Source organism: Trachurus trachurus, assembly GCF_905171665.1.
Source record: "Trachurus trachurus genome assembly, chromosome: 5".
In the NCBI taxonomy this organism is placed as follows: domain Eukaryota; kingdom Metazoa; phylum Chordata; class Actinopteri; order Carangiformes; family Carangidae; genus Trachurus; species Trachurus trachurus.
The window spans coordinates 1,139,283-1,166,660 of record NC_139896.1 but is presented as its reverse complement, the minus strand read 5'-3'; the positions used below and the strand labels follow the sequence as shown (position 1 = coordinate 1,166,660).

At 41.6% G+C, this 27,378-nt stretch overlaps 1 protein-coding gene across 1 annotated transcript in view; it reads right to left on the bottom strand.

The window, feature by feature from the left end:
* rad18 (RAD18 E3 ubiquitin protein ligase) overlaps positions 1 to 26,591 on the bottom strand; it is a gene marked incomplete at its 3' end in the record, with an annotated part of 55,299 nt that extends 28,708 nt beyond the window's left edge. Inside the window, exons 1-7 of the mRNA XM_083971193.1 lie at positions 26,442 to 26,591; positions 24,470 to 24,548; positions 23,728 to 23,789; positions 23,554 to 23,624; positions 8,366 to 8,754; positions 7,573 to 7,672; positions 5,529 to 5,716 (exon numbers count right to left, since the gene is read on the bottom strand). Of these exons, the coding sequence (XP_083827319.1) occupies positions 5,529 to 5,716; positions 7,573 to 7,672; positions 8,366 to 8,754; positions 23,554 to 23,624; positions 23,728 to 23,789; positions 24,470 to 24,548; positions 26,442 to 26,492 (940 nt within the window). The 5' untranslated portion in view covers positions 26,493 to 26,591. The remainder of the gene's footprint in view (positions 1 to 5,528; positions 5,717 to 7,572; positions 7,673 to 8,365; positions 8,755 to 23,553; positions 23,625 to 23,727; positions 23,790 to 24,469; positions 24,549 to 26,441) is intronic.
* Positions 26,592 to 27,378: the final 787 nt, after the last annotated feature.

The window sequence follows — 27,378 nt, the reverse complement described above, 5'->3', positions numbered from 1 at the left end:
TTTAAGACCGAAAAAAAGAATAAAAAAATCCTATGAATATAAGCGATGGTTGGGGATCCCACTGTACTACGACCTCAATGACAATCAGTCAAGTTTACTTATTGTCTGTTATTAATAAACAAACTGATAATCAATACAAAATTAGAAAAAGCACCAAGGAAGAAAGGAAGGAGTCTGCGCGTGACTGACACTGAAATCATTCACAACTTTTACTCAAGGACAATGGAAAAATTAGCAGTTCTAAGTATTGAAATGAGTACCAGAAGGCTGACCAACGGTGACCAAACCCCTGTAGGAGGGCAAACAGGTGCATCTCAATGAATTAGAATAAATGTAGACAAAATGTAGGGAAAAAGACCAATTTAAAAAAGCATTTTTAATATGGAAATGTTTGCTTTCTAAGTTTGTCCATCTATATGCTCTCAATACTTGGTGGGGGCTTTTGACTTGAACTACTGGAAATAGAGTTTTCCATGTTATTCTGGTGCATCTCAGTAAATTATTAGAATATATAATTTATTGAGATACACCTGTATACCTGAAGATGCATACTTTAATCCATGAATTTAAGACCATTGAGTACTGTATTTAAGACCATCTTAGAAATTTCTGATAAATTTAATACTTTTTAAGGCCTTAATTTTAGATACACGAATTTAAGACTTTTTAAGACTTTTTAAGGATCCGCGGATACCCTGGAGTAGTAAAATCACTAACTGAAGCGAGTGCACGTCTGAGTCTGAGCCCCCAATGCTGTGGTGAGAAGTAAGTTTTTGAAAGCCTCAAGTGAGATAAGTCTATCGATTTTCAGTGAGTTTTGTCATTTATTCCATCGGTGTGGGGCGTAGAAGGAGAAGGCAGTTTGTCCTCGTTCTGAGTCTGTGTGAGGGAGTTGGAGTCTGATGAGGGGCTGTCTCTCTGTGGTTTCCTCCTCTGGAACTCTGACCAGCTGGGCAGTCTGTCTCAGATCATCTGTCACTAACTTTTATCTTCACAGCGCCACTAGTGTCGTCACTCTGAGGAGAAACTCTCAGAGTGACGACACTAGTGGCGCTTTTCCACTACACTTTAACGGCACTGCTCAGCTCTACATGGCGCGGCTCGGCACTGCTCGGGACTAGATGGCGCGGCGTGGCTCGGCACTGCTCGGGACTAGATGGCGCGGCGTGGCTCGGCACTGCTCGGCACTGCATGGTGCGGCACAGCTTGGCACTACATGGCACTACATGGCGCGGCTCGGCACTGCATGGCGCGGCTCGGCATGGCGCGGCACTGCTCGGCACTACATGGCACAAAGGCTCTGCATGGCGCGGCGTGGCTCGGCACTGCTCGGCACTGAATGGCGCGGCTCGGCATGGCGCGGCACTGCTCGGCACTACATGGCACAAAGGCTCTGCATGGCGCGGCGTGGCTCGGCACTGCTCGGCTCTGCATGGCGCGGCACGGCTCCACATGGCGCGGCACGGCTCGGCACAGCTCGGCTCTGCATGGCGCGGTACGGCTCGGCACAGCTCGGCTCTGCATGACGCGGCACGGCTCGGCACAGCTCGGCTCTGCATGGTGCGGCACGGCTCGGCACTGCTCGGCACTGCTCGGCACTAGATGGCGCGGCGTGGCTCGTCAATGCTCCGCATGGCGCGGCACTGCTCGGCTCTGCATGGCACGGCACGGCGCGGCACTGCTAGGCTCCGCATGGCGTGGCACGGCCCGGCACTGCGAGGCTCTGCATGGCGCGGCACGGCTCAGTACTAAAAATGGTACCTGGTACTATTTCAGTACCTGGTACCAGGTACTAGGACTAGTGGAAAAGCAGTTTCCGGGCTCGTGGCTGTGAGCACCCAACTCAATAGGGTTTGAATGGAAAGAAGACGCCCAGAGCGCTGACAACGCGCCTGGTGGACACGGCCCCTAAGACTGTAGACCACTTACAACAGAATTCAAAATAGGCTGGGATAATAAATCAAAGGAAAAGTTTATCAAAAAAGAAATATTGCTCAACTCTCCAAAAACAAAAACTACAGTCTGTACAGACAGTCATGACATGTGCCTCAGCTCATTTGATTTTGTTTTTAAGACTTTATAAAGTCGTGAAAAGACTTTTTAATACTTTTTAAGGGTCTTAATTTTCCCAAAATTGATTTATCACCTTTTAATACTTTTCAAGACCCCGCGGATACCCTGTATAAACTCTTCCTTAATTAAAATATTCCTGTTGTGTTGTTTAGGAATGAATATGAACAAGTTTTCTTTACATTATTGTTATGCAGGTCTTTTATGTTATTTTGATTAGTTGTCATTTTCTGCCAAGGTGCATCTCAATAAATCAGATTATCATGGAAAACTTTATTTATGTCAGTAATTCAATACAAAAAGTGAAACTAATATATTATTTAAATCAGAATAAAACATTTCATGTCTTTATCTAATTAATTTCTTTTAACTGTAATGATTATGGCTTCACATTTAATGAAGAATTAAAATTCAGAATCTAAAAAAAAACAAAAATATTACAAGAGACCAATTTTAAAAAAAAGCATTTTTAATATGTAAAGGTTGCCCTTCTGAAAAGTTTGTCCATCTATATGCACTCAGTACTTGGTTGGGGTCATTTGTCTTGAACTACTGGAAATTGACTTTTCCTTAATATTCTCATTTATTGAGATGCAGCTGTGAATGCTCTAAATGACAATACTTTTTATTTTAAATTTGGGAGAAATGTTGTTAGTAGTTTATAGAATAAAATAAAAATGTTCATTTTACTCAAACACACACCTATAAATAGTAAAAACAGAGAAACTCATTGTTTTTGAAGTGGTCTTCATTTTTTCCAGAGCTGTAAATCTCAGTTTTTTCATTCACTAGATGAATGTGCTGCAGCAGAACCTGTGAGGAGTTTTAATATAATAACAGGGGTGCAAACTCATCAGGGGTAAAAAAAGAAAAGAAAGAAAAGGTGACATAGGGGGTCCGGGGGCATGCTCCCCTGGGATTTTTAAAAAAAAACTAACTTTAAAGGTGAATTTACAGTCAATTTTAACATGAGACTAGGGTCCAGATTTACTCAGGTTTGCACAGCTTTTGCTCGTGTTAAACCTGCACAATCTGTCTCTCTGTGTTTGGTTTTGAAACATGTGAAGGGGGTCTTCAGCCTATGCAGGTTTAGCATGAGCAAAAGCTGTGCAAACCTTAGTGAATCTGTCCCTCGATGTCTATCAGATGAACCTTGCAAACCTTGCCTTCAAACTAAATACAATTTAATACAGACTGATTGGTTCATTGTAAAACATTTATTTATTGATGTAAATGTGTTTTCTGTACGTAGGCTATGCTCCGAGGCAGCGCTGCTCTTTCTGTCCAATAACACACATGAAGCTTAAAAACGCCATAGGCTAAGTTACATAAAACATATTAAGCGGCAGTATGTATTTAAAAGATGTTCAAGCAAACACACATAGTTTGAAACAACGTTCAAAACGCACACGGCCAGCATCACAACTAGGCATAAAGTCCACTAGCTGATAAAAGGTTTAATATTTTTTCATGTGAGAAAGTTACTGTTAAATCCCCAGTCTGTGTCTTCCCGCTGGCGATAACGAGCCGAGTAACTCTATCCGCAAGTTTTTAGAGGTTTACCGCTGGCTGGTTAAACTCTTTATAGGAGATTAATGTTGGTCTCATTGATTAAATCTAACAACTGTGGCAGTCGCGTTAGTTAGTTAGTATGAAAAGTGAAGCTTCAGATGTGTATTCATTAGATTCACATGACGTCACTGTGTTTCTGCGCCGCCATATTTGTGTCCGAATCAGGGCTCTGGGCACAGATCACAGCGTCACGTTACCAGAACAAGTGGAGTAGTAGGAGGAAATCAGCAAGAGACCGAAAATTGACGCTATTTGAAAGATGCCAGGATTATATTGTGCTGTTGACTGTGATAGCAGTCGCCAAAGAAACCCCGGACTGCAGTTTTATTCCATCCCAAAAGACGTAAAGTTATAGGCGGAATAAATGGTTGACTGCAGGCATCTATCAGTGGCAGCGTGGGCTGTGACAAGTCTCACTAAAAGAGGGGATTCACTTTTTTTTTTAAATAACATGGATATATTGAATTCTGCATTTTGATTAGTTTCTTATTAAATACTCACTGATTCTGCATTTAGGGTCTTTTATTTCTGTATAACAGACCGTTGCTAAGTAAAACGGGCCGTTGCTAGGGACGCTGCTCTGATCAGCGGAGCAGGGCAGAAGAACTATCAAGGATTTTTACCTTGTGTTTCATTTTTACCAGCTTCAGACTAATTGTGATGTTAGAAAAATGACTTGTAGCTTGTTAGAGGGAGAGTGGAGGCTCTCTGCCTCCCTCACCGCTGCTGGAACCAAACCTGCGATCAGAGCGGACAGAGCGACGGGCCAGCGCAGTGTCACAGCTGTGACCAGCTGTGTCTGTGCCACCGCGAGTCCGTGACACAAACATGTCCCGTATCGTCATCTCTTATGACAGACAGGACGACATAAATGCGCACATCGTAACATTTACATGATAATTCATCAATCTACTGATTGATTATCAAAAGCTCGTTGAAAACAACTACACACGAGTCGACCGGGGGGAGGGTGAGGAGCAAACAGCGGAGAAGTGACCGGACTAAGGACTTTGATCAACATTACGTCTCAAATTAATTAATTAATTAATTAATTAATTAATTAATAAACTGTGTAATAAGTGTGATAATATAGAGTTAGTCTGTTGTTATAGAGATATAAACCCAGACAGGATGTATGAAACCCTGTCATTTTGTCAAGAAACTGTCATTTCCATCCTGTGGTTTGCATGCTGTCATATGAGGAGACCTGTCAAATCAGACACAAATATGGAGGCGGTCCCTTCGACGTGACGTCACTGCAACCCATGAATTGCTGGACAGAAGAGCAGCGTTGCCACCACTTGCGCCTTAAAGAGACAGGTGCATTGCCTCGCCTCGCCACACCCGAATCACACAAATGACCCATTTGGGATCCAAAACGGCGAATTTTGCCGAAAGGTGACAACTTTGCACCCCTGAATAATCTAATTAGTTCCATTAAGTCTAATGGTGTGTGCAGCCCCTCCAGACAAAACCAGATAAAACCAGATGAAACCAGATAAAACCAGATAAAACCAGATGAAACCAGATGAAACCAGATAAAACCAGATAAAACCAGATGAAACCAGACAAAACCAGATAAAACCAGATAGAACCAGATAGAACCAGATAGAACCAGATGAAACCAGATAAAACCAGATAAAACCAGATGAAACCAGATAAAACCAGATAAAACCAGATGAAACCAGATAAAACCAGATGAAACCAGATGAAACCAGATAAAACCAGATAAAACCAGATGAAACCAGATAAAACCAGATGAAACCAGATAAAACCAGATAAAACCAGATGAAACCAGATAAAACCAGATGAAACCAGATGAAACCAGATGAAACCAGATAAAACCAGATGAAACCAGATAGAACCTGATAGAAGCGGTGTGCTACCTGTCCGAGGGCTGAGCGCGTCACACTGAGCGTTGTAGATGTAGACGAACTCCTGGTGCCTCTTGATGAGCTGGTCTCGGGAGCCGCTGGTGGACAGCTGGCTCTGCTTCAGCCGCCGCTTCAGCTCGCTCATGGACAGCAGGTTGTACACCAGCTTGGTCATGGGATGTCTGGTCCGGCCCAGGGAGCTGCAGAAGACAGGAAGTCACATCATCATCATGAAGCCCCGTGCTGAGATAGACTGACGTGACCATGTAAACGACACCTTCACCATCATCACACACTGAGCTCGTCAATAATGATATTAACAGCCTGTCATTGTGTTTTATAATCATAATTAATCTTTAGTAAAAGACACAAGTGTAAGGAAGACAGACGGACGCTTCATGCAGACAGAGTATTAACGTTGTTTTCCACAAGTTTGTCTCAGTTCTCTAAACAACACAGACAAACCTCCTGGTGACTGGTCACTACAGAACTGAGTTTCTCATTCATCTCATCACATTGTAAATGTCTCAGTTCATCTTTGTAAATGAATGATGAAGTCCAGGTAGCTGCAGCAGCACCGTGTCCAGGTGAATAGATCTTATTGAACTCTTATTAAACTGATTGTTGATTCTCAGTCTGATGGTTGTTCTCTCTAAAACATGTCAGCCTCATTTCATTCTATAAGTCGTCACATGCACAAGAGTCTGTTCAGTTGTCTAAATGAGTCAAGAACATATAACCATGAATACCATGTATTTATTTACAGACTGTAGGCTACTTATAATATTTCTTGTTTTTGTTCATGTGTTTATATTACAGTATATGATGCTGTAGACATTTTCTCTTTACTCTGATGAATGGAAGTTACTTTATGTGTGAATAACAATGGTTCTCTCTCCTTGGCAGTGTGAGTGCAATGTGTGATGTCAAACCTTGGAGGCTGCTATTACTTGCTTGGAAAAGAGATTTTTTATCTCAAGCAATCTGCCTGATAAAATAAAGGTAAAATAAAATAAATAAAATCCTGTTTTATTTTTCAGTTTTATACACAATTGGCTTCATGCACAGCTCCACTACTTCCTGAACTTGGCACGGGGCATATGTGCTATGCCGGGCATAAAGTGCATTGGCTGCCTCGGAGGAGAAAAAATTTTCTTTTTTTTCCCAGTCATTAGCGGTGCTTATTTATTAGTCCACACTACATGTTGGTGCCTTCGGTCCTCTCTGCCTCGCATCGTCTCAGGAAATAACTGGGAAGGTTTCAGAATGTTTGTAAACTGAAAGCAGCAGATTTTCTACCAGACTTGATGACACCTGTCGTCGCCGAGGGAACCACCACAGATTATTGTAAAAGGTTTGAAAGTCCGAGGCTCGATCCAAAAATGCTTTTACACAGCAGAAAATTTATGTTCCTGTTTAACACTACGAAAAAGCCGAATGTAGTTTGATCCGACGCTAGACTGGAACTCTAACGTGCCGTTTTTTTAAATCCCAGGTTAACCGGGTAATAATTCATAACCGATTAGCAGATTGCCTACTCGGGTACTCGAGTACTTGGGTAACCGTGCACATCCCTAGTTTTGACTCATGTGTGAAGTGTTTATGGAGAGAGAAGAGCTTCTGCCAGTGAGCTGTGGTGTTGTGATGAACTGTAACACTGTTTTACTAAATGTTCTGAGAGTTTATTGTCTATTGCTTCTGTATTTTTGCACCTGGGATTGCGACCAATTTCGTTGTGCTTGCGCAATGACAACAATAAAGTCTAAGTCTAAGTTTAGAGAATGTGATTTCTGTTTAGAGAAATGAGCCGAACCATCGGAGAGAAACTGTAACAGCTCTGAGATTTATCTCTCTGACATCAGACTGGATCCACATCCAGGCGTCATGAAGTGGGTTTGAAGATCTGAACCGCTACAGACTCACACACACACACACCTACATGTTTTATAGCTTCCAGAGTGTGTGTGAGTTCAGAGAGAGAGTGTGTGTGTGTGTGAGGAGTTTCCTCTGGTCACACAGCAGCAGCAGGAAGCAGCTCGGTGGTTTTTTATTTTACCTCCTCAGACTCTCCTTCTTCTCTCCGCTGCTCAGACACGTGTCCAGGTGTTTGTTGATGAACTGCTGCGACACGCTGACGGAGCACACGGGACAGTCCACTGGAACACACACACACACACACACACACAGAGTTATCAGCTAAAGGAAAAGATCAAAGTGTGTTTGATGATGAGAGTCAGAAATTATTCCATATACAAACCAAACCACTCCCCTGGCTCTGCACAGTCTCTCTATATATATATATGGATATTTATTTAATTATTCATTTATTTATTATAGTAGCAACTTGTTATATAACACCTTTTCATTTATTCACTGCCAATGTAAATCAGCACTTGGCTGCAGGAAATTAGCATCTTGCCATAATCCGGCACATTTACATGTAATGTGCATTAATGTGCACTGTCCCATTCAAATAAACAAATAAAGTAAAGTAAAGTATGATGAGGTGATGGCGCTCTGCAGAAGGAGAGCTCTAGGAAATGGCACAGGTTTTGTGATTTTGGCTAAAAACTTCATAATCACAATTTATAGACCACTGAGATGCTTTAAAATAACTAAAAAGGAGGATTTATTTCATTCTATTTTTTTTCTTCTTTTGTTTTGATACATACATTTTCTAAGGATTTCTTGAAAAAGGGGTCAGACTAACATGAGTTTGCTTCTTTCATTTAGGAGTTGCATTATTATTTTTGCATTAAACTGTTTTAATTTTCTTTTTGGATTGAATGAAACAAGTAAACTAAACCTAAACGGTGTCGTCACTGTGAGTTAACGTAGAGAAGCTTCACCTTTAACAACTGGCTTCAGGTCAGCTGACGGTGACGAGGATGCAGCCGGTCTGGTGCTGATGCTGCATGAACCTGTTTCCTCCTGTTTGACCGACAGCCGTGACTCCTCCTCCTCCTCCTCCTCCAGCTCAATCAGATCTATCGGCTCCTCCTTCACCGCCACCACCACGTCGGTCCGGCCCTTCCCCCTCTGGACCCACGATGAGACCGAACACGGTTCTTTAGCAGGAGGCGTTCTGGACTTCTTCTGGAAGAAGTGGCTCAGAGTGGAGCTGCTGCTGCTGCTGCTCTTCTGGGCTCTCTGTCGGGGGGTTTTACATTTGACAGCTGAGGCCGGGGTCTTGGGAGAGATCGGAGGAGACTCAAAACTCGCTTTTGACAACTGCTGCCTGGAAAAGAAAAAGAAGAAAAAGAAAAAGAGAGTGTGAGTGAAAACGTGTGAAGCCGATGACTCAGAGCTGCAGACGGAGCTGAACCTTTTACAGAGCCGTCTGTTCTGTGTCTGTCATAAACCGTCTAAACACACATCAAACACACACACACACACACACACCACAACAGTCCTCTTACATTAAGTATAATTACAGCTGCTTCACTGCAGCAACCTCAGACAAATATACACAAATCTTAGCAAAGGAGGGAAGAAAATAGGAAAACACCAAGACCATCAGCATTACAGCATCCATTCATCATTAGCTGAATGTTGAACTCAACCTCTGACACTTAAAGGAGAATTCCGGTCATTTTTGACCCCTAAATCGTTGTCCTGATGGTCACCCGGTGTTGGGGGCAGCAAAAAAACACGACTAAAATTGCTGCAGGCAAACCGGAGTTACCATGGCTACCCGGCGCTAGGGATAGCGACAACGCTAACCCATGGGAGCAATTCTTTCAACCACAACAAACAATCAAATATCTATGGTACATGACTCGTGATGAATTCTTTACAACAATAAACGGTCAGAGATATTCTGGACATTACCACTGCACTGCTCCACCGTTTATTTTAGTAAAGAAATCATCACAACAAGGACAAAGTGTTAGTTTCTCTCTGTGATGGGATAGTAATGTCTTTCTGGGATGTTTCAGAGTTGGGCTATCTGAGGTGAGTGGCTACATGCAGAAACACAAAGTTTATACTGTTTCTACTCTACACTATATGAGTTCAGTGGTGTCTCTAAGGATTCCAGTCATGTACCATAGATATCTGATTGTTTTCTGAGTGTTTGTTGTGGTTGAAAGAATTGCCCCCATGGGTTAGCATTGTGGCTATCCCTAGCGCCGGGTAGCCATGGTAACTCCGCTTTGCCTGCATCAATTTTAGTCACGTTTTTTTGCTCCAACCAACACTGGGTGACCATCAGGACAACGATTTAGGGGTCAAAAATGACCGGAATTCTTCTTTAAGGCCTTTTCACACCAGGGACATATCTTTCGTGTGACTAATTTGTGCATCAATATTTTTTTCAAACCCTGGTTTTCATCACCAGTCTTTTCACAATGACGCAAAAAAACAACTTTTTTGGTGGAAGTTGCAAAACTGTAGCACGTACGGTTGGTTTGTTAGGAATTATCAAAGTTTTTCAATTTAGACACTTGACGAATATTGACATGTGCTTGGAGGTGAGTAAATCTGGGATGGGACAGGAGCTTTGTGCACAGTTTGGTGATTTCTCATGTATGAGAAGTTGGATTTCCTAGGAGGACGAAGATTATAATTATATAAGGTTTGTAGTGTGGGCTACAGTGAGTTCCTCCTAAAAACATCCAGCCCCATTAAACAGAGAGAAGAGCTTTGTGGCGACAGGAAAAGTGATCCGGTGACGTTAACAACGTGCACCTGCTCGTTGCCTCCAGCTCCTCTGCTGAGGAGGGTGGAGGGGTGGAGAGAGGGGGGGGTTAGTGGACTGGACACCACTTTGGCTTCAGCCTTGGAAACAATGTGCAGGGCAAACAAACCACAGCAGCACCATTACTGGGCAATAAAGCAGAGCCAATGAGCTGTGTGATGTTCTGCTTTTCCATATTTAAAACGGATTAGTGCTTACTGTCCCCATTAGAGCAGAGTCAGGTAACACATTCTCCTATAACTCTGCACTGACTCAGGACCAGCACCTGTTCTATTATGCATGGCCATCAATCACCGTGTTATATTATTCTATCCAGAGGAGGTAAAGTCTGGTCCTCAGCTCCAGCACCGAGCCCATTACTTTCACTCTTTCTGCCTCATTTGAACAAAGACATGTTCCCATCACTTTAATGGACGTCTGATGCTCCTAAAAACTACATCCCAGTAAAGTTTTTACTGCCTGTTGCCGTGGAGACTTCCCGACGCCAGACAGGAGCACCAATCAGGCTCTGAATGTAGGAGCAGTGATGATGATGTCTAGTTTCTACTCTGTAGAGAACTCCTTTAGATCAGCAGCACATTTTACACCAGTTACACTGACGCTCGTCATTCAGACTCTAGTGGTGTTGTCAAGACCACCTAGACCAAGACCAAGACCAAACCAAGACCAAGACCAAGGGGGCGAGACCAAGACCACGACCCAGACCAAGACCAAACCAGGACCAACACCAGGACAAAACCAAAACCCAAGACCAAACCAAGCCAAAGAGAAAACCAGGACCAAGACCAAAACCAAGACCAAACCAAACCAAGCCAATGACAAAACCAAGACGAAACCAAGACCAAGAACAAGACCAAACCAAGACCCTGACCAGAGCATACCAAGACCAAACCAAGACCAAGGGGGCAAGACCAAGACCAAGACAAAACAAAACCAAGACCAAACCAAGACCGAGGGGGCAAGACCAAGACCAAACAAAACCAAGACCAAGACAAAACAAAGACCAAACCAAGACAAAACTGAGACCAAGACAAAACCAAGCCAAAGACCAAGACCAAGACCAAGACCAAGACCAAGACCAAGACCAAACCAAGCCAAAGACAAAACCAAGACCAAGACCAAACCACGACCAAGACCCTGACCAGAGCATACCAAGACAAAACCAAGACCAAGGGGGCAAGACCAAGACCAAGACAAAACAAAACCAAGACCAAGACAAAACAAAGACCAAACCAAGACAAAACTGAGACCAAGACAAAACCAAGCCAAAGACCAAGACCAAGACCAAGACCAAGACCAAGACCAAGACCAAGACCAAACCAAGCCAAAGACAAAACCAAGACCAAGACCAAACCACGACCAAGACCCTGACCAGAGCATACCAAGACAAAACCAAGACCAAGGGGGCAAGACCAAGACCAAGACAAAACAAAACCAAGACCAAACCAAGACCAAGACCAAGGGGGCAAGACCAAGACCAAGACAAAACAAAACCAAGACCAAGACCAAGACAAAACTGAGACCAAGACAAAACCAAGACCAAGACCAAACCAAGCCAAAGACAAAAGCAAGACCAAGACAAAACCAAAACCAACACCAAGACAAAACCAAAACCAACACCAAGACCAACACCAAGTCCAAGACCAAGACAAAAGCAAGACCAAGATCAAGCCAAAGACAAAACCAAGACAAATTCCAGACTAGGCCCAAGGGGGGACTAGATTAAGTCTAAGACCGAGACCAAGCCAATGTGAGACCATTTCCAAGACCACCACTGCAGTTCCAGTCCTCATAATGATCATGTGTCTTGATAAAAAGAAAAGATGATTTGATATAAGATCTGAACCATATTTAATGTTCAACCGGTCTGTAGCACCACAACACTATTGATGTTGTCAACTTCCTGTTTTGACTGAAGTTGGTAAAAGCAGCAACAGGATTTTGTTAGAGGACTGGATGTGATCACAGTAGAGAGTCTGGCATCAGAAAGAAGCTGCTCTTTGAATTATGTTCTCCATTATCATTCTGCTCCGTAAAGACAGTTTATTAAAGCAGTTAATTAAAATAATCAACAGAAGCATTTAACAAGTTGAAGGTAAAGGCAGCGAGAGAGTGCACACTGATTTACTCCGGTATAAAACACTTTCTACTGCTGCTTTCCAAAAAACTGCTGCAGTTTTAGGAGGAGAGGAGCCTTGGCCGACCTGCAGCCATAGATTACAGCTCAATCTGACTGAATCCACTATTCATCATCCAGCTGCAGGAGGGAGACTCACACCATTCATTATTAACGCAGCAGGTTTGTGTGGAATAGATTTGAAGTGTTTTCAGACAATGTATTAAACATTACCAATTATACAGCACAGAATGAATCAAATGAAGTGAGTTATAAAAAAATAAAAGTCAGATTCTTCCACTTCTTAAACTGTTTAACTATTCAAGTGGGATTATACACGAGGGAATAGAGGCAGCAGCAACTGAGGCTTTTAGTTTGAAATTTCACTCGTAGTAGGCAAAAAGAACCCAAACTGAGTCAATACCATTTATCTAAATTACACACACTAATTGAATTTAAATCGTCCCATCATATTGATCGCCTGCACAACGTGAAGAGTAACCTTTTATAATTAGCACTGAATGCTAAGTGGACGGACTTGAGTGCTGCAGCAGCTTTAAAGGGATACTTCACCCAAAATCGATAATTCACCAACCATCTACTCCCCGTCATGCCAAGGAAGGGTTTGGTGTTACTTTTAGAGTCATCAAAACTCTTTAGGAGTTCCAGGGGGGGTCCGGCTGCCAACGGGTTTTCATATAATGGCGCCGGATAGAGTTCACTTCTGATTGGTCCAAAACACACACTATGAAACATCCAGATACCTCCATACTGCTCGTCCTACTGACCCAAGTGTCCTGAAGCCAAGACATGGAAAAGTGGTTCAGAAAAAGCCTTGTTGTAGCAGTAGCTCCCTAGCCTGACGCACCAGACTATATCATTAACATGTCTAGTCTGGCAACGAGCGGTAGACCTCGGCTCAGTCCAGGGGGCGGGATGAAGGCTGTCTTTCAAACTGCCTCTGCACCAATAGGGTAGCGCTACGACCAATCAGAGCAAAGAGCAGGATGGCGTCGGTAGATTAAACTTTTCCCACATCCCGTCGGCAAAACACCAAATACATCCTTCTTCCAAATGAATGACTTCAGTGCAGTTTCTGGCTCAACTTTTAAAGAAAATGACAAGTTTAATTCTTTCAAAGTTGATGCCAACGCCGATTCAACGATTCCTTTGCCAAAGTCATCTTCTTGTCATGTTTTTCACCGTCGCAAGTATGTCGTCATGGCGTTAAGCCGCCCAACGACTCTCTAAACAGATAGAGCGCTGTGATTGGTCAAGACAAACGGTGTTCCAGACTCAAAAAGTTCCTATGGCTCGTTTCTAGACCCACCTACGGAGCAAATATATTTGCTGCCGCTAGGGGGCAGCTAGATTCCTAGGCTAGTAGCTCCCAGTGGCTGCACGAGAATTGCTGCGAGATGTTTCCCATGTTTACATCAAACATCCAATGGTTTACAACAACGAACGAACATCTCATTCAAAAGTGAACTCTATCCGCCACCATCATATGAAAACCTGTCACCAGCCGGTCCCCCCCTGGAACTCCTAAAGAGTTTTGATGACTCTGAAAGTTCTCCAAACCCTTCCTTGGCATGATAGTGAGGAGATGATTGGTGAATTATTGATTTTGAGTGAAGTATCCCTTTAATGCTGCTCCTCAGGAATCTCAAACTCCTATTTGGTTGTTTTGAATACATATTGTATACATAATGAAGATTTTTTTTAAAAACCACTGCTGTGATTAGAAATTGGGGTTATTCCACCAATGTTGATTTTTTGAACTCGTCCTGACTTAGTGTTGTGTTGTTTAAAACTGATGATCAATTTTTATGGTTTTCTGTTATTCGAGGTCTGCCAGTTGCCATTTCCTGCAAATAAAAAGTTGTAAATGACAATAGTTTTGTTTCAAATTTGGGAGAAATGTTGTCAGTAGTTTATAGAATAAATCTAAAATGTTCATTTTGCTCAAACACATACCATAACTCGTCATTTTAAAGTGGTCTCTTATATGTATATAAATAGTGCAGCCATGGACATGAAGAAACTGGTCCATTAAAAAGAAAATCCCATGCAGAAGCACAACAGTGTGAGCAGCTGATGCTATACGACACATACAGGCCTGTGATAAATATGAGGAGCTCAGTGACGGAGACAAAAACCCAAAGGTTCGCTATAAAGTCCACAAGAGAAACCATCTGTCACTGTGAGATATTTTTCCTCCACACAGAGAAGAAACTCGCTCAGAGCTAAACTGTTTGCGACGACTCGAGTCTGTGGCGACATGACAACCACCACACTTTATGAGCCTCATTTTTCAGACGCTCAACGTTGAGACAACAGGAAATTGAAAGACAGAGGAAAGAGCAGCTTTGCAAAGCGGAGCGCTCAGCACGGCGATGGGAATCAGGAGGTTCTCGGGGCTGGATGAAGACCTTTCAGAGCGGCGGCGATAACTCTGCTGCAGTGACGGATGGGATGGGAGGGAGAAACTCACTGATAACAGCTCTCAGATATTAATATATCTACATCAGCCCAGACCCTGCAGAAACAACTCTTCTGAGTATTATTATTAGGATTATTTATTTTTGAAGGCGTAATGCCACTGATGAGTTCATCCAGCAGGTTTATTGAGTTTTGTCTTGGAGAAATGCCAGTTATTTCTCACGAGAGAGTGTTTGTAGACGATTCAATCTATTTCTGCAAATGAGAGAGTGGAGAAAAATATTCCTCTAAGCAGCAGCAGCTTCGGTTCTACAGGATTTTCTTCATTAAAGACAAAACACTGAGGTGTATATAGAGTGGGGATAATGTGATGAGTTTATGACCTCATTGATATCCTGCTGCTGCTGTTTCACATTCCTCCTGCTGGGATTAATAAAGTTAAACTCCTCTCTGCCTTTATAACGCACATTTCTCTGCAAAACAATTATGAGCGAGGCTGCATGAGAGCAGAGAGGGATACACGGGGAGGACAGCTGCACCCATGTGGCCAGAGAGACTCATGACAGGAGGGAAATGTTTTCTCCTTCATCGGGACACGTGCCACTAGGGGGGAAAAATTAAATATCAAGTACAGAGATGGAGAAATTTCCTCTAAGATCAGCTGTAATGAAAGAATACCAGCCCCTCGAAGCTTCACAACATACACACATACATGTAACACAATCCCCATTTTATTTAGAGGAAATCCTTAAATCAGACGCAGATTACCAGAGGCCAATTACAAGTGTTTCTTCGCTGCTGGCCCGGTTGACGTTAACTGAGATTGTCAATAACAGTGAAATCCTCTAAAAGCAGCAGAGCAGTAGTTTTCCTCTGCAGGTCTTAGAGACATGATGGTAGTAATTGGACAGGTGCTCTGAGGAGAGAGGGCTTTTACAGGGACTCTGGCTCATTTCCTGGTCTGTTTCTGTCTGAAGGCAGAAGAATTACAAGTAATCGTGGTAAAAAAAACAATATAAAATCTTGTTTCGGTCGACAGATGTGTCAGGAGAAAAGACATTTTACTTAGATTCTTATTTTTCTGTTTCATCTGTGCAGAAAAATGCCAGAACATTCAGAACCAAAACACACGTCGACTAAATGTGAGACCTGCATGGTGCCACAAGTTTAAAAAAAGAAAAAGAAAAGTCTTTATCCATCCAGTGCACATGTAGTTTAAACTCAGGAGTAAAAACACGGATAGGTAACGATGTGTTGACTGGATTCAGAGAGGTCTGACTGGAACATCAACCTCCTCCTCTTGTTGAATCATCACAAAACTGGATTACTATGGATTACCAAACACACAAGTCCCAATGCCAGGCAGCCAGCATCGCATCAATCACCGCAAACAGGAAGTCAAACCCACAGAGCATCTTAGTCCAGTGACAATGCCCCCCAAAAATTGAGATACCCCTACCGGAGGTAGAACAAAACCTAACAATGTTTTTCCTCATCTCCAAGGTCTCCCATATATGAAATGGATTCTTAGGTTAAAATATTTTACTGCAAACATTGTTAAATTGATACATATTGTCATACACCCCAAACTTAAAAAAGAATAAAAATACAGCCTGGCCGTCTGGGAGTTAAGACACATAAACTCATGTAGATTAATAACACAAGCTCTGACAGCTTTGAAACTTTACATAATTGTGGCCAGGAAGTTCCTTTACCTATTAGAAAAAACTGGATGTGAATATCTTGATGTGTTTAACATATAGAGACCTATAAACACTTGCCTTAAATAAGCGGACATGCAAAAAAAGAATATCTATGCAGAATATTCTCATTTACTTTGTAGTTGCTCAGCCAGGGATTGTCATAGAAACACATATGATGGCTTGTTTGAAAGATGGAGTTGTGCAGAATCCAGTGATACCAAATATGTGAATATAGCATGCATAGTCAGCATAATACATCACCAAATGTATGAGGTGTCCCAAATGAAAGAAAGTGAAACATTAACATAATCAAGTCTCCACAGCCCATTATCAATGGTGACAAGAATGTTGACCAGTTCAGTCTTACTACAACCTAAGCAAGTAACTTTGGGTAAGTGCTGCTCTTTTTTATAATACATTAAATAATAGCATATTTCATGATGACACCTTATATAGTTCATATGGAAACAAATATCCAGTAGAATCAGTTTAAATTGAAATAGAACACCTCAAAAATAGGCCCACTTGAATTTATTTTTAGTCAAGTCATTACTGCATAATGGAAAATAATTCTGATGTTGACCCTAAATTTTGTAAGAGCCGCCCATTGCCATTTGCCATGAAGTCAAGAGTGGATGCTGAATTAGATCGACTCGAGAAGGCTGGTATGGTGAGTGGGCTGCGCCAGTGGTGCCTGTAGTGAAAAGAGACAACATAATTCGGCTGTGTGCCGATTATAAATTAACAGTAAATCAGGCCGCCACCACAGAGACCTATCCCTTGCCCCGAATTGAGGAGCTGATGGCGGGACTGTGTTTTCAAAGATCGATCTTGCCTCACCATATCAGTAGGTCCTTCTAGAGGATGAGACAAAGAAACTACTGGCCATCAATACACATCGAGGGTTACTTGTGTACAACAGACTGGCTTTGGTGTTGGTTCAGCACCTTCCATTTCCCAAAGGATTATGGAAAATCTAATGAAAGATCTGGATGTTGTTGTCTATTGGGATGATTTGTTAGTTACAGGAAAAACTGAACAAGATCATCTGAAAAAGCTGCAAAAGGTGCTACAGAGACTCCAAGAGATAGGCTTGAGAGTCAAGAAAACCAAATGCGAGTTTGGTAAATGCAGATTGAATACTTGGGACATGTTTTGAACAGCCAGGGCATTCATCCATCTTCAGACAAGATAAAAGCAATCAAGGACGCACCAGCACCATCCTGTGTGAAAGAACTGAGAGCATTTTTGGGGTTAGTGAATTAATATGACGATTTATGAATAACCAAAGCACTGTACTAGCTGCACTCCATAGGCTGTTAAAGTATGACGTGGCATGGGTGTGGAAGAAACCAGAGCAGGCTTTTGAGGAGTGCAAGAAGTTGCTAACAAGTGACAAGATTTTCCTGCACTATGATTCTAACCTACCCCTCACTCTGCCTTCTGACTCCTCAGCTTATGGTATAGGAGCTGTCATTCAGCATAAGAGGCCAACAGGAGAAACCCGTCCCATTGCTTATGCGTCACGGACGCTATCCCCTGCTGAGAACAAATATTCTCAGATTGAAAAAGAAGGACTGGCATTGATTTTTGGAGTCAAAAAGTTCCATCAATATTTATGGGGAAGGAAATTCAAGCTTGTCACTGATCATAAGCTTTTGCTGACTCTTTTTGGAGAACACAAAAGCCTGCCCACCATGGCTGCTGCCTGGATTCAAAGATGGACAATCATCCTCTCTGCTTATGACTATTGCATTGAGTGTGCTTCAGAAAAACACAGCAATGCACACGGACTGTCAAGGGTTCCTTTACCTGACACAAACGATGTAGGGACTGAAAGCCATGGCGCAGACCATTCATGAACTATGAACTGAACATTTGATGCAAGCGCCAGTGGATGCTGATCAAGTTGCACGTGCCACATGCACAGACAGTGTGCTAGCCAAGGTTCTGAAATACATTACGAATGGTTGGCCTGATGATGTGGATAATAGTCTGAAACCCTTCCACACACGCAGATATGAACTGTGAACGTGGATGTGTACTCTGGTGCACCAGGGTGGTTTTGTCTGAGAAGCTCAGAAAAGTTGTGTTGAAAGAGTTGCATTCTGGTCATCAAGGAGTTGTGAAAAGCTCTGGCACGTAAATATGTATGGTGGCCTAAGATTGACACGGATGTAGAGCAGGTCTGCAAAGCCTGTGAATCTTGCCAGATGGAACAACGAATGCCTCGGCAGGTGCCTTTACATCCTTGGGAGTTTCCAGGCCAGAGCTGGAAAAGATTACACATGGACTTTGCAGGCCCCTTCTTACTGTAGGTCACACCTTCATGATTGTCGTAGATGCCTACTCCAAGTGGCTAGAAGTATTCCGAATGCCCAGCACCTCATCACAAGACTAAGGAGACTGTTCGCAGCATATGGTCATCCGGAGCATGTTGTAACTGACAACGGAACGCAGTTCACGTCTGCAGAGTTCAAGAACTTCATGCATCAGAATGGAATTCTGCACCCCAGGCCATCCTGCTTCTAATGGTCTCACAGAGCGATATGTGCAGACATTTAAGAGTGGAATTAAGAAGCTTTCTCAGACTACACTCGACATTGAGGACAAGATCTCTGTGTTTCTGATGCAGTATTGCTGTACCCCAAACTGCACCACTGGTCAGTCGCCTGCGGACTTGGTTCTAAACAGACATATGCAAACTCGCCTGGACCTGATGCATTCTGACACTGCAGTCACAGTTCGCAGAAAGCAGTACATGCAGAAGTTCTATCATGACCAGCGGGCAGTGAGCAGATCTTTCTCTTTGCAAAATACGGCAGGGGGGGGAGAGAAGTGGATTCCTGGAGTGATAGAGCACCAAGCAGGACCAGTGTCCTACAAAGTGCAAGAGACAGACACAGACATAACATACAGGAGACATGGGGATCAGTTGAGATCCCGTGTCACAACTGATGGACTCATTTTGGATACTGACTGTACAACCTCTAATACTGACACGTCCACCCAGCCAAGTGTGCTCCAAGACAACGTGTCAGCCGGTTCTGATCTTCTGCATATGGACAGTGCAGAGGTGCCAGCAGCATCTCCAATGCTGCGCCGCTCAGCCAGAGAAAGGAAGAAAGGAAGCTGCCTGAGCGCTATGACCGTTAATGTGCAGATTGATTGTTCTTTACAAGCAGGTTGACACTTGGACTAAGTTGGTCAATATAATAATAATGTAACTACTGTTTTCAGTCCAGTATAGCTTTGTTACATTATGCCTGTCTTAAAGCAAGACCAGGGAGTTTGTTAAATTAACTTAGAGACATTTGTATGAGTTTGTATGGTAATACAAGGCACTGATATTTTAAGTCATGGTGTAACAAAAGTGTACTTTCATTTAAAAAGGGGGGGGGGGGTTACTTATCACAACTCACTACTGTGATGTATCAGATTTTGAGTTTTGTATTCTGTGTGACCGTTGTGCCGTTGTTATCAGTGTACCAAGGAATGCTGGGATATGTATGTGAAGTTCCGGTTTTGCACAAGCTGAGTAAAGGTGCCATGTGCAGTAAGAGTCACTGCGTCCTGTGCGTTATTAGGGAAATACACAACACTAACACTATTATTTTCCATTATGCAGTAATGACTTGACCAAAAATAAATTCAAGTGGGTGTATACAGTATATATTTAAGGTGTTCTATTTCAATTTAAACTGATTCTGCTGGATATTTATTTCCATATGAACTATATAAGGTGTCATCATGATATATGCTATTATTTAATGTATTATAAAAAAGAGTAGCACTTTATTATATTATAAGTTACTTGCTTAGGTTGCAGTAAGATTGAACTGGTCAACATTCTTGTCACCATTGATAATGGGCTGTGGAGACTTGATTATGTTAATGTTTCACTTTCTTTCATTTGGGACACCTCATACATTTGGTGATGTATTATGCTGACTATGCATGCTATATTCACATATTTGGTATCACTGGATTCTGCACAACTCCATCTTTCAAACAAGCCATCATATGTGTTTCTATGACAATCCCTGGCTGAGCAACTACAAAGTAAATGAGAATATTCTGCATAGATATTCTTTTTTTGCATGTCCGCTTATTTAAGGCAAGTGTTTATAGGTCTCTATATGTTACACACATCAAGATATTCACATCCAGTTTTTTCTAATAGGTAAAGGAACTTCCTGGCCACAATTATGTCAAGTTTCAAAGCTGTCAGAGCTTGTGTTATTAATCTACATGAGTTTATGTGTCTTAACTCCCAGACGGCCAGGCTGTATTTTTGTTCTTTTTTAAGTTTGGGGTGTATGACAATATGTATCAATTTAACAATGTTTGCAGTAAAATATTTTAACCTAAGAATCCATTTCATATATGGGAGACCTTGGAGATGAGGAAAAACATTGTTAGGTTTTGTTCTACCTCCGGTAGGGGTATCTCAAAAACTAAAGCCCTTTTTGACAGTTTGTCACTAGCCTATCTGGTAAAGTTGAAAATAAAACACGACGGATAAACTCCAGATAGTTAAATCATCACTTTGTCAACATTCATCACACCAGTCAGAAGGTCTGTCTCAAGGTTTAGGGGCTAAACGTCCTTCATATGGAGGACGGTGTCTTCTCTGTGTGTTTATATGTTGTTAGTTACTGTTGTCATTGGTTTTTATTGCACTATTTATATGTTGTAAGGGCTGAGAGAGTACAATATTATGCATTTCATTGCATTGTAAGGCAAGGCAATTTTATTTGTATAGCCCGTTTTGTCACAGTATTTCAACGAACCTACTGTTGAACATTTTTGTACAGTTAAACATGTGCTAAGATATCTAAAAGGTACAAGTGGTAAGAAGTTGTGTTATAGAAAGAGTAATGAAAACCTGGGTATACAAGCCTACAGTGATGCAAACTGGGCTGGTGATGTAAAAGACATGTTAACAGTTTGTCTCAAAGGGCTTCACATGGCATCACAACAACATCCTCTGTCCTTAGACCCTCAAATCGACTGAGGAAAAACTCCATGGAAAACCCTTTAACAGGGAAAAATTGTACTTCTTAATGTATATGACAAATGTGGTGAGGACACAAGCTCAACTGGAAAGAAAACAGACAGTCTAGGCTTTTCTTTCTGAGGAAACTTGGATGCTTTGCCATCAGCCCGAGGCTGGTAGGCGTCTTCTACCAGGGCATCCTGGCTAGTGTTTTATTTGATGCTGTTCTGTGCTGGGGAGGCAGTAGCTATATCTATTGACGACAAGAACAGGATTAATAGGATGATCAAGAGGGCTGGGCTCAGTGATTGGTAAAACCAGACAAGCTTGACGTAATAGTGGAGAAGAGAACAAGGACCAAGTTGAAAACAGTCCTTCTCTACGAAAACCACCCACTCCACAATACATTTAAGGAGCTCAAAAGCTCCTTCAGTGAGCGGTTAGTGAAGCCTCGGTGTTCTACTGAACCACTCAGACGCTCCTTTGTTCCTGCAGCAGGCAGGTTTTTATCTTCTGGAGGTGTATATTTATTTATCTTTGCCTGTATCAATTTAATTCACTTGTTTTGAGCAGCCTACTCTGTCGTATGAAGTATCCAATCATGTCGATACAGCTGTTTTTGTGCAATTGTATGGAATTGTTTGTATTGTTTGTTAAGTGGATTTATGTGTTTTTAACTGGGTGGCAAAGCAGTTTCCCCTTGGGGATCAATAAAGTTTTCTATCCTATCCTATTGTTGTCAGATCTGATTGAGCCTGACATTAAAACTGCAAAAACAAAGCTTCGTCTTGGATGAAAGACTTGATTCTATTCTTATTCTAAGTTTAGAAAAGATAAAATATTGCATTAGAGGGTCGACTCCAAGTTTTACTTTCTCTGATTTTGAAGGACTTGAAATCCTCCGACAAAATTGAAACTTAAGCAGGAATAAATCCAGCTTGAACCACCTCGGAGACCCAGAAAACTTGTGTAGTGAGTCACAGAAGGCAAAGAGCCGACTTATTCTGTCTTGAATATCCACTTTCCCCTTATTTATTTATTTATTTATGTGATTTGATTATTTTTATTTGATTATTTATATATTGTGTAACCTTTTCAGTGAAATGTTTGGTGTCTGCTTTTCATTCACTGAGTTTATTTCCATTATTTAATCTATGTTCAGTACTGGCAGCGTGGTGGGGGATGGGTGGGTGGGGGGAGGGAAAAAGGAAAATGATTTTGTTGTTGAATATGTGTGATTAAAGGTCGGGTTGGAGACTCTGGAAAAACGGTTTTATCAGGCTGCGTTCTGAAAATACACAAGTCAGAAGTCCCAGCCCCGTTCCTTCACCTTTCTGCAACGGAGGTGAAGTCGGCAGCTTGATTGGTTGTAGACAGAACTAGACATGAAGGCATCTGATTGGTTTTTCCCTTTCGGAGTGAAAAGCATGGATTGGTCAGAGTTGTGTCGGTCCTGCAGCTGCCACAGACATCTGATTATTTTGGTTTCTTTTTCTAAATAAATAATGTATCAACTACTCTCAGGATAAAGGATCATTTCACCCAGTATAACAAAATGTGTTTCTGAACAGGATTACCAACCATAACTTTAATACTCATTTTCTCTAATAAAAATGTCTAAAAAAAATGAAACTACAACAGAATTGTATTATTCCTATGTGCTGCATTATGAAATGTTAAAGGGATAGTTCATCATTTAGTCAAACTGGCCCATTGCCATAATCCCTATAGTCATAGCAGTAGGTTCGTTACCTTTAATTGTCGGTGCAAGCTATTTTTAGAACGGCGGAGCAGAGCCGTGAGCTGCTCAGAGCTACGCTACTAATGGAGGCTCATTATGGGATTTCTTGGTTTCCCTCATCATCAAACTCATCAAATACACAATCCAACAACTCCACAACGCTCTGGTGGACAAGTTGTGAGCTGCACATTCACCACGCTATGAGATAATAACACAACGTTACCACACAGAGTTGTTTTAGAGGGAAATACAGAGACTGATGATGAAAAACTGTCGTGCATCAGCGGTTTTGCATGAATTTACATCTAAATCGACTCCTATACGGTTGTGTATTTACCTTGCAGCCTTGAAGCTCACCACCAAGTCGTCCAGTAACCGGTTGTTTCTCAGATCTTGTTCTGTTGCCGGCTGAGAGACAGGACAAGAGGAAGAAGAGGTGAGATGTGAGGAAAACTGTGTCCTTCATAAAGAAAGTGAATACAGCTCCTTACAGAGACCGGTTCATACTCACTGTGTTGCAAACTGGACACTGCGGCTTGTAGCAGAGAAACTTTCTGATGCACAATGAGCAAACTGCAGAAATAGAAACAACAACCGTTATCTGTGAAGCAGGAGGTAAATAATTCTGCATGTAAAAGATCTCATTCATTTCACAGAGTGTGGCTCAATCACAGCTGCTGATTTGAATATCTCGACGAAAACAGAACACACCATTTTCAGGGAAAAGTCTTTAAAAACAAACGACACTCAGACACAAAGACGCAACAAACTGAGATTAACCAGCTGAGACGGAGTAGGAGGTTTAATCCAGAGAAACTCACTGTGTGTGTGTCTTCCTCGGGGCGATAATGACACCAAAGCTTACACAGAGCTAACCCACACACATATTTACCAAAACAAAGCACTCCTACACACACATTTTCATTCTGCACATCACTGTATTGTGTGTAGTTGTGTGTTTCTTTTTGTGCAGCTAGTTTGTATTGAGTCTTTTCTCAGTGGAGATTAATGGAGCTGTGCATTGTGGTCCGGTTACATTAACATAAATAGTGACTGTTCATTCAACTCTTACTGCTTTAAATTACATTCCTACACCACCACCGGTATGTTTTTAAACCAGTCTCAGCTGCAATTTTATAAATGAGTCACTCAGTGGTTTGTTGTGCGTCACATAGCGCTTTGTTGAACCTATTGTTAATTAGCAGCAGGTCAAAGGCAGCTGAGGAAAAGCTGCTCGGCTTCTTCTGACTTACAGTTGTGAGAGCATTTGGTCATCATGGAAATGTTGAGGAAGTCGAAACAGACTGGACAGCGCAGCAGCGTGTCGACATCCTGCAGAGGAAGGAGAGCAGTGAACTGTGTGTGTTACACCAAGAAAACACACGACAAACACACACAGATGGTGAAGATGCAGCAGCAACACAATGATCAACATGAAGAAACCTACAAACACAGACTGGAAGTAAAAAAATAAACTGTTTCTGCTCAATCAAGCTGCTGAAATAAAGTGTGTCCAAGCTCATTACCGTCATTTAACATAGAAGAATACACAATATTTCACTGAAAACAATTACATATGTTAAAAATTAATGGACTAAACTTATGTATCATGTTATGGGTAGGCTGTAAAGTGTGGGAATAAAGGTTCAATTTAACTGTCAAAACATTATCATGTATCGTTAATGATGGAAATTTGCTTAGACTAGGGCTGCAACTAACAATGATTGTCATTATCAATTAATCAGTTGATTATTTAAATGATTACGGTAATTGATTGGCCAATAAAATATAAAAAAAATGTTAAAAAACATCAACCAGTGTTTCTCAAACCACCAGACGACATCGTCCTCAAATGTCTTGTTTTGTCCACAAACCAAAGAGAGACTCAGTTTATTGTCATAAAGGAACAAAGAAACCAGAAATATTCACATTGAAGAAGCTGCAATCAGAGAATCTGGACTTTTCTTCTTTAAAAAACTACTCAAACTAATTATTAGATTATCAGAATAGTTGATGATTAATTTAATAATTGATTATTGCTTGATTAATTGATTAATTGTTGCAGCTCTATCTTTCAGCTGCCTTTATTATGGATCAGATGTTTTATTCATACACAGTGAATATGTAAAGATCCTCCTGGTTTCACTGCAGCTGGTCATCCACCAAACTATGATCTTTATTTTCATACGCATACTACCAGTGAAAAGTTTGGACACACCTTCTTAATTCAATGTTTTTTGCTTTATTTGTATCACTTTCTACATTGTAGATTCAAACTGAAGACATCTAACCTATGAAGGAACACATATATATGGAGTTGTATTTCTTATGTGTAAAGTGGAAATTATCAGTGGTTTTAATCTGGCATATTCAGTGTTGTGGAGACTTATTATTACAGTATTAGTTTCATATCCACCACATGTTGATTTATTTAACTCTGAGCTAATTAAGTATAATTGTTGCTGTAAGCCGGTGCATATTCTCATTTGTCCAGGTCATAGTATTTCAAAGGAGGTTAAATCGAAAGCAACTGGACAAATAACTAAGTCCAGTTGCTTTTGATTTAACCTCCCTTGAAAAAAAATATATAATTGTTGCTAAAACGACTGTAACATTAGTTCTACAAACTACATTTCTCCAGGGTTAGAAATATAGGCTCGTTTGTTCAAACTACTGCCAGACTCAACTACATGGGTTTTACAACACTTCCCCAACACTGGGCATATTTACATTTGTATAATGTCCATTAATATTATGCGCTGTCCCTAATTATAATAAAATAAATCCGACCTGAGGTTACCTGAGGTCACCTTACAGCAGCACAGCTCTTGTGTCACAATAACACACATCCCATAATAACCTGCTGAGCCCTGTAGTTTGATCAGGGTCTAGTGAACCATGTTCCCTTAAATAAACCTCAGTCTGTTTACATCCACCACGTTACTATTACTGTTACTGTAACGTTACCTCATTAGAGAGTAGCTGTGATTAGCTGCTGTTGCATTAGCATTAGCATCAGTTAGCATCTGGTTCAGTTTATGTGTGTGTTTTAGTGTGTGTTATTAGCCGTTAGCCGTTAGCCTGGTTGTTCTGCCTGTTATCCAACGGCTAACGGCTAACAGCTAACAGCTGGGCTAAGCGCTAACAGCAGCACACAGCGTTATTAGCCACACAGCTAACTAACAGCTACATCTACAGCGGTGAATAAAAGCAGCTGAGTCTTACTTTGAGACAGGTGAGAGCAGCAGGTAACTCCTCCTCCAGCTGCACAGACATGACGGACACACACAGCTGCAGCTCCACCAGCTAACACACCGTTTATCTGCTGTTTAACTGCTGTTTATCTGCTGTTTATCTGCTGTTTATCCGCTGCTCTCTGAACAAAAGTCCCGCTCGAACTGACGCACGACGCAGACTACGTCATCTGACCACTTCCGGTGCACTGATTCAGATTTGTGGTTGACTGATGTAAACAAAGCCGAGCAGTGAGGGTAGTTAGGATATTTAGGGCCGTTATTTAGATAGATAGATAGATAGATAGATAGATAGATAGATAGATAGATAGATAGATAGATAGATAGATAGATAGATAGATAGATAGATAGATAGATAGATAGATAGATAGATAGATAGATAGATAGATAGATAGATAGATAGATAGATAGATAGATAGATAGATAGATAGATAGATAGATAGATAGATAGATAGATAGAACAACTGTGCTGCCTTGGAGCTCTGTACAGAAACCACTACATTTACATAAATAGGCTAATGAACAGAAAAGTCAATATGAAGTTTTATTTTATTTTATTTTATTTTATTAAGCGCCACGATTGGCATAGCAAACGTAGAAACAATGGAGTGCGTTATTTTGGTTTTCCGAACTGGAAAAGAGATCAGCACCAGCCGGCCGCAGGTAGCTCGTAGGGGTCTATATCTTGGATCTTTTTCAAATACCGTTGCTTAGAGGTCAAATTTAGTTTTCCCCTGTACGAATCCCTTGCTTTCGCCGCCGCCTTATCAGTTTTTTCATCTTTCATCTTGATTTATACAGCTCTTTCCTGTCTATACTCGGTCTAAGCACTGCTGTCGCCAATGGCAACCCGTAGCTTGTAAGTTCAAAATGGCCACGTCACGTGCAGGGTTCTAAATTAACTTTTT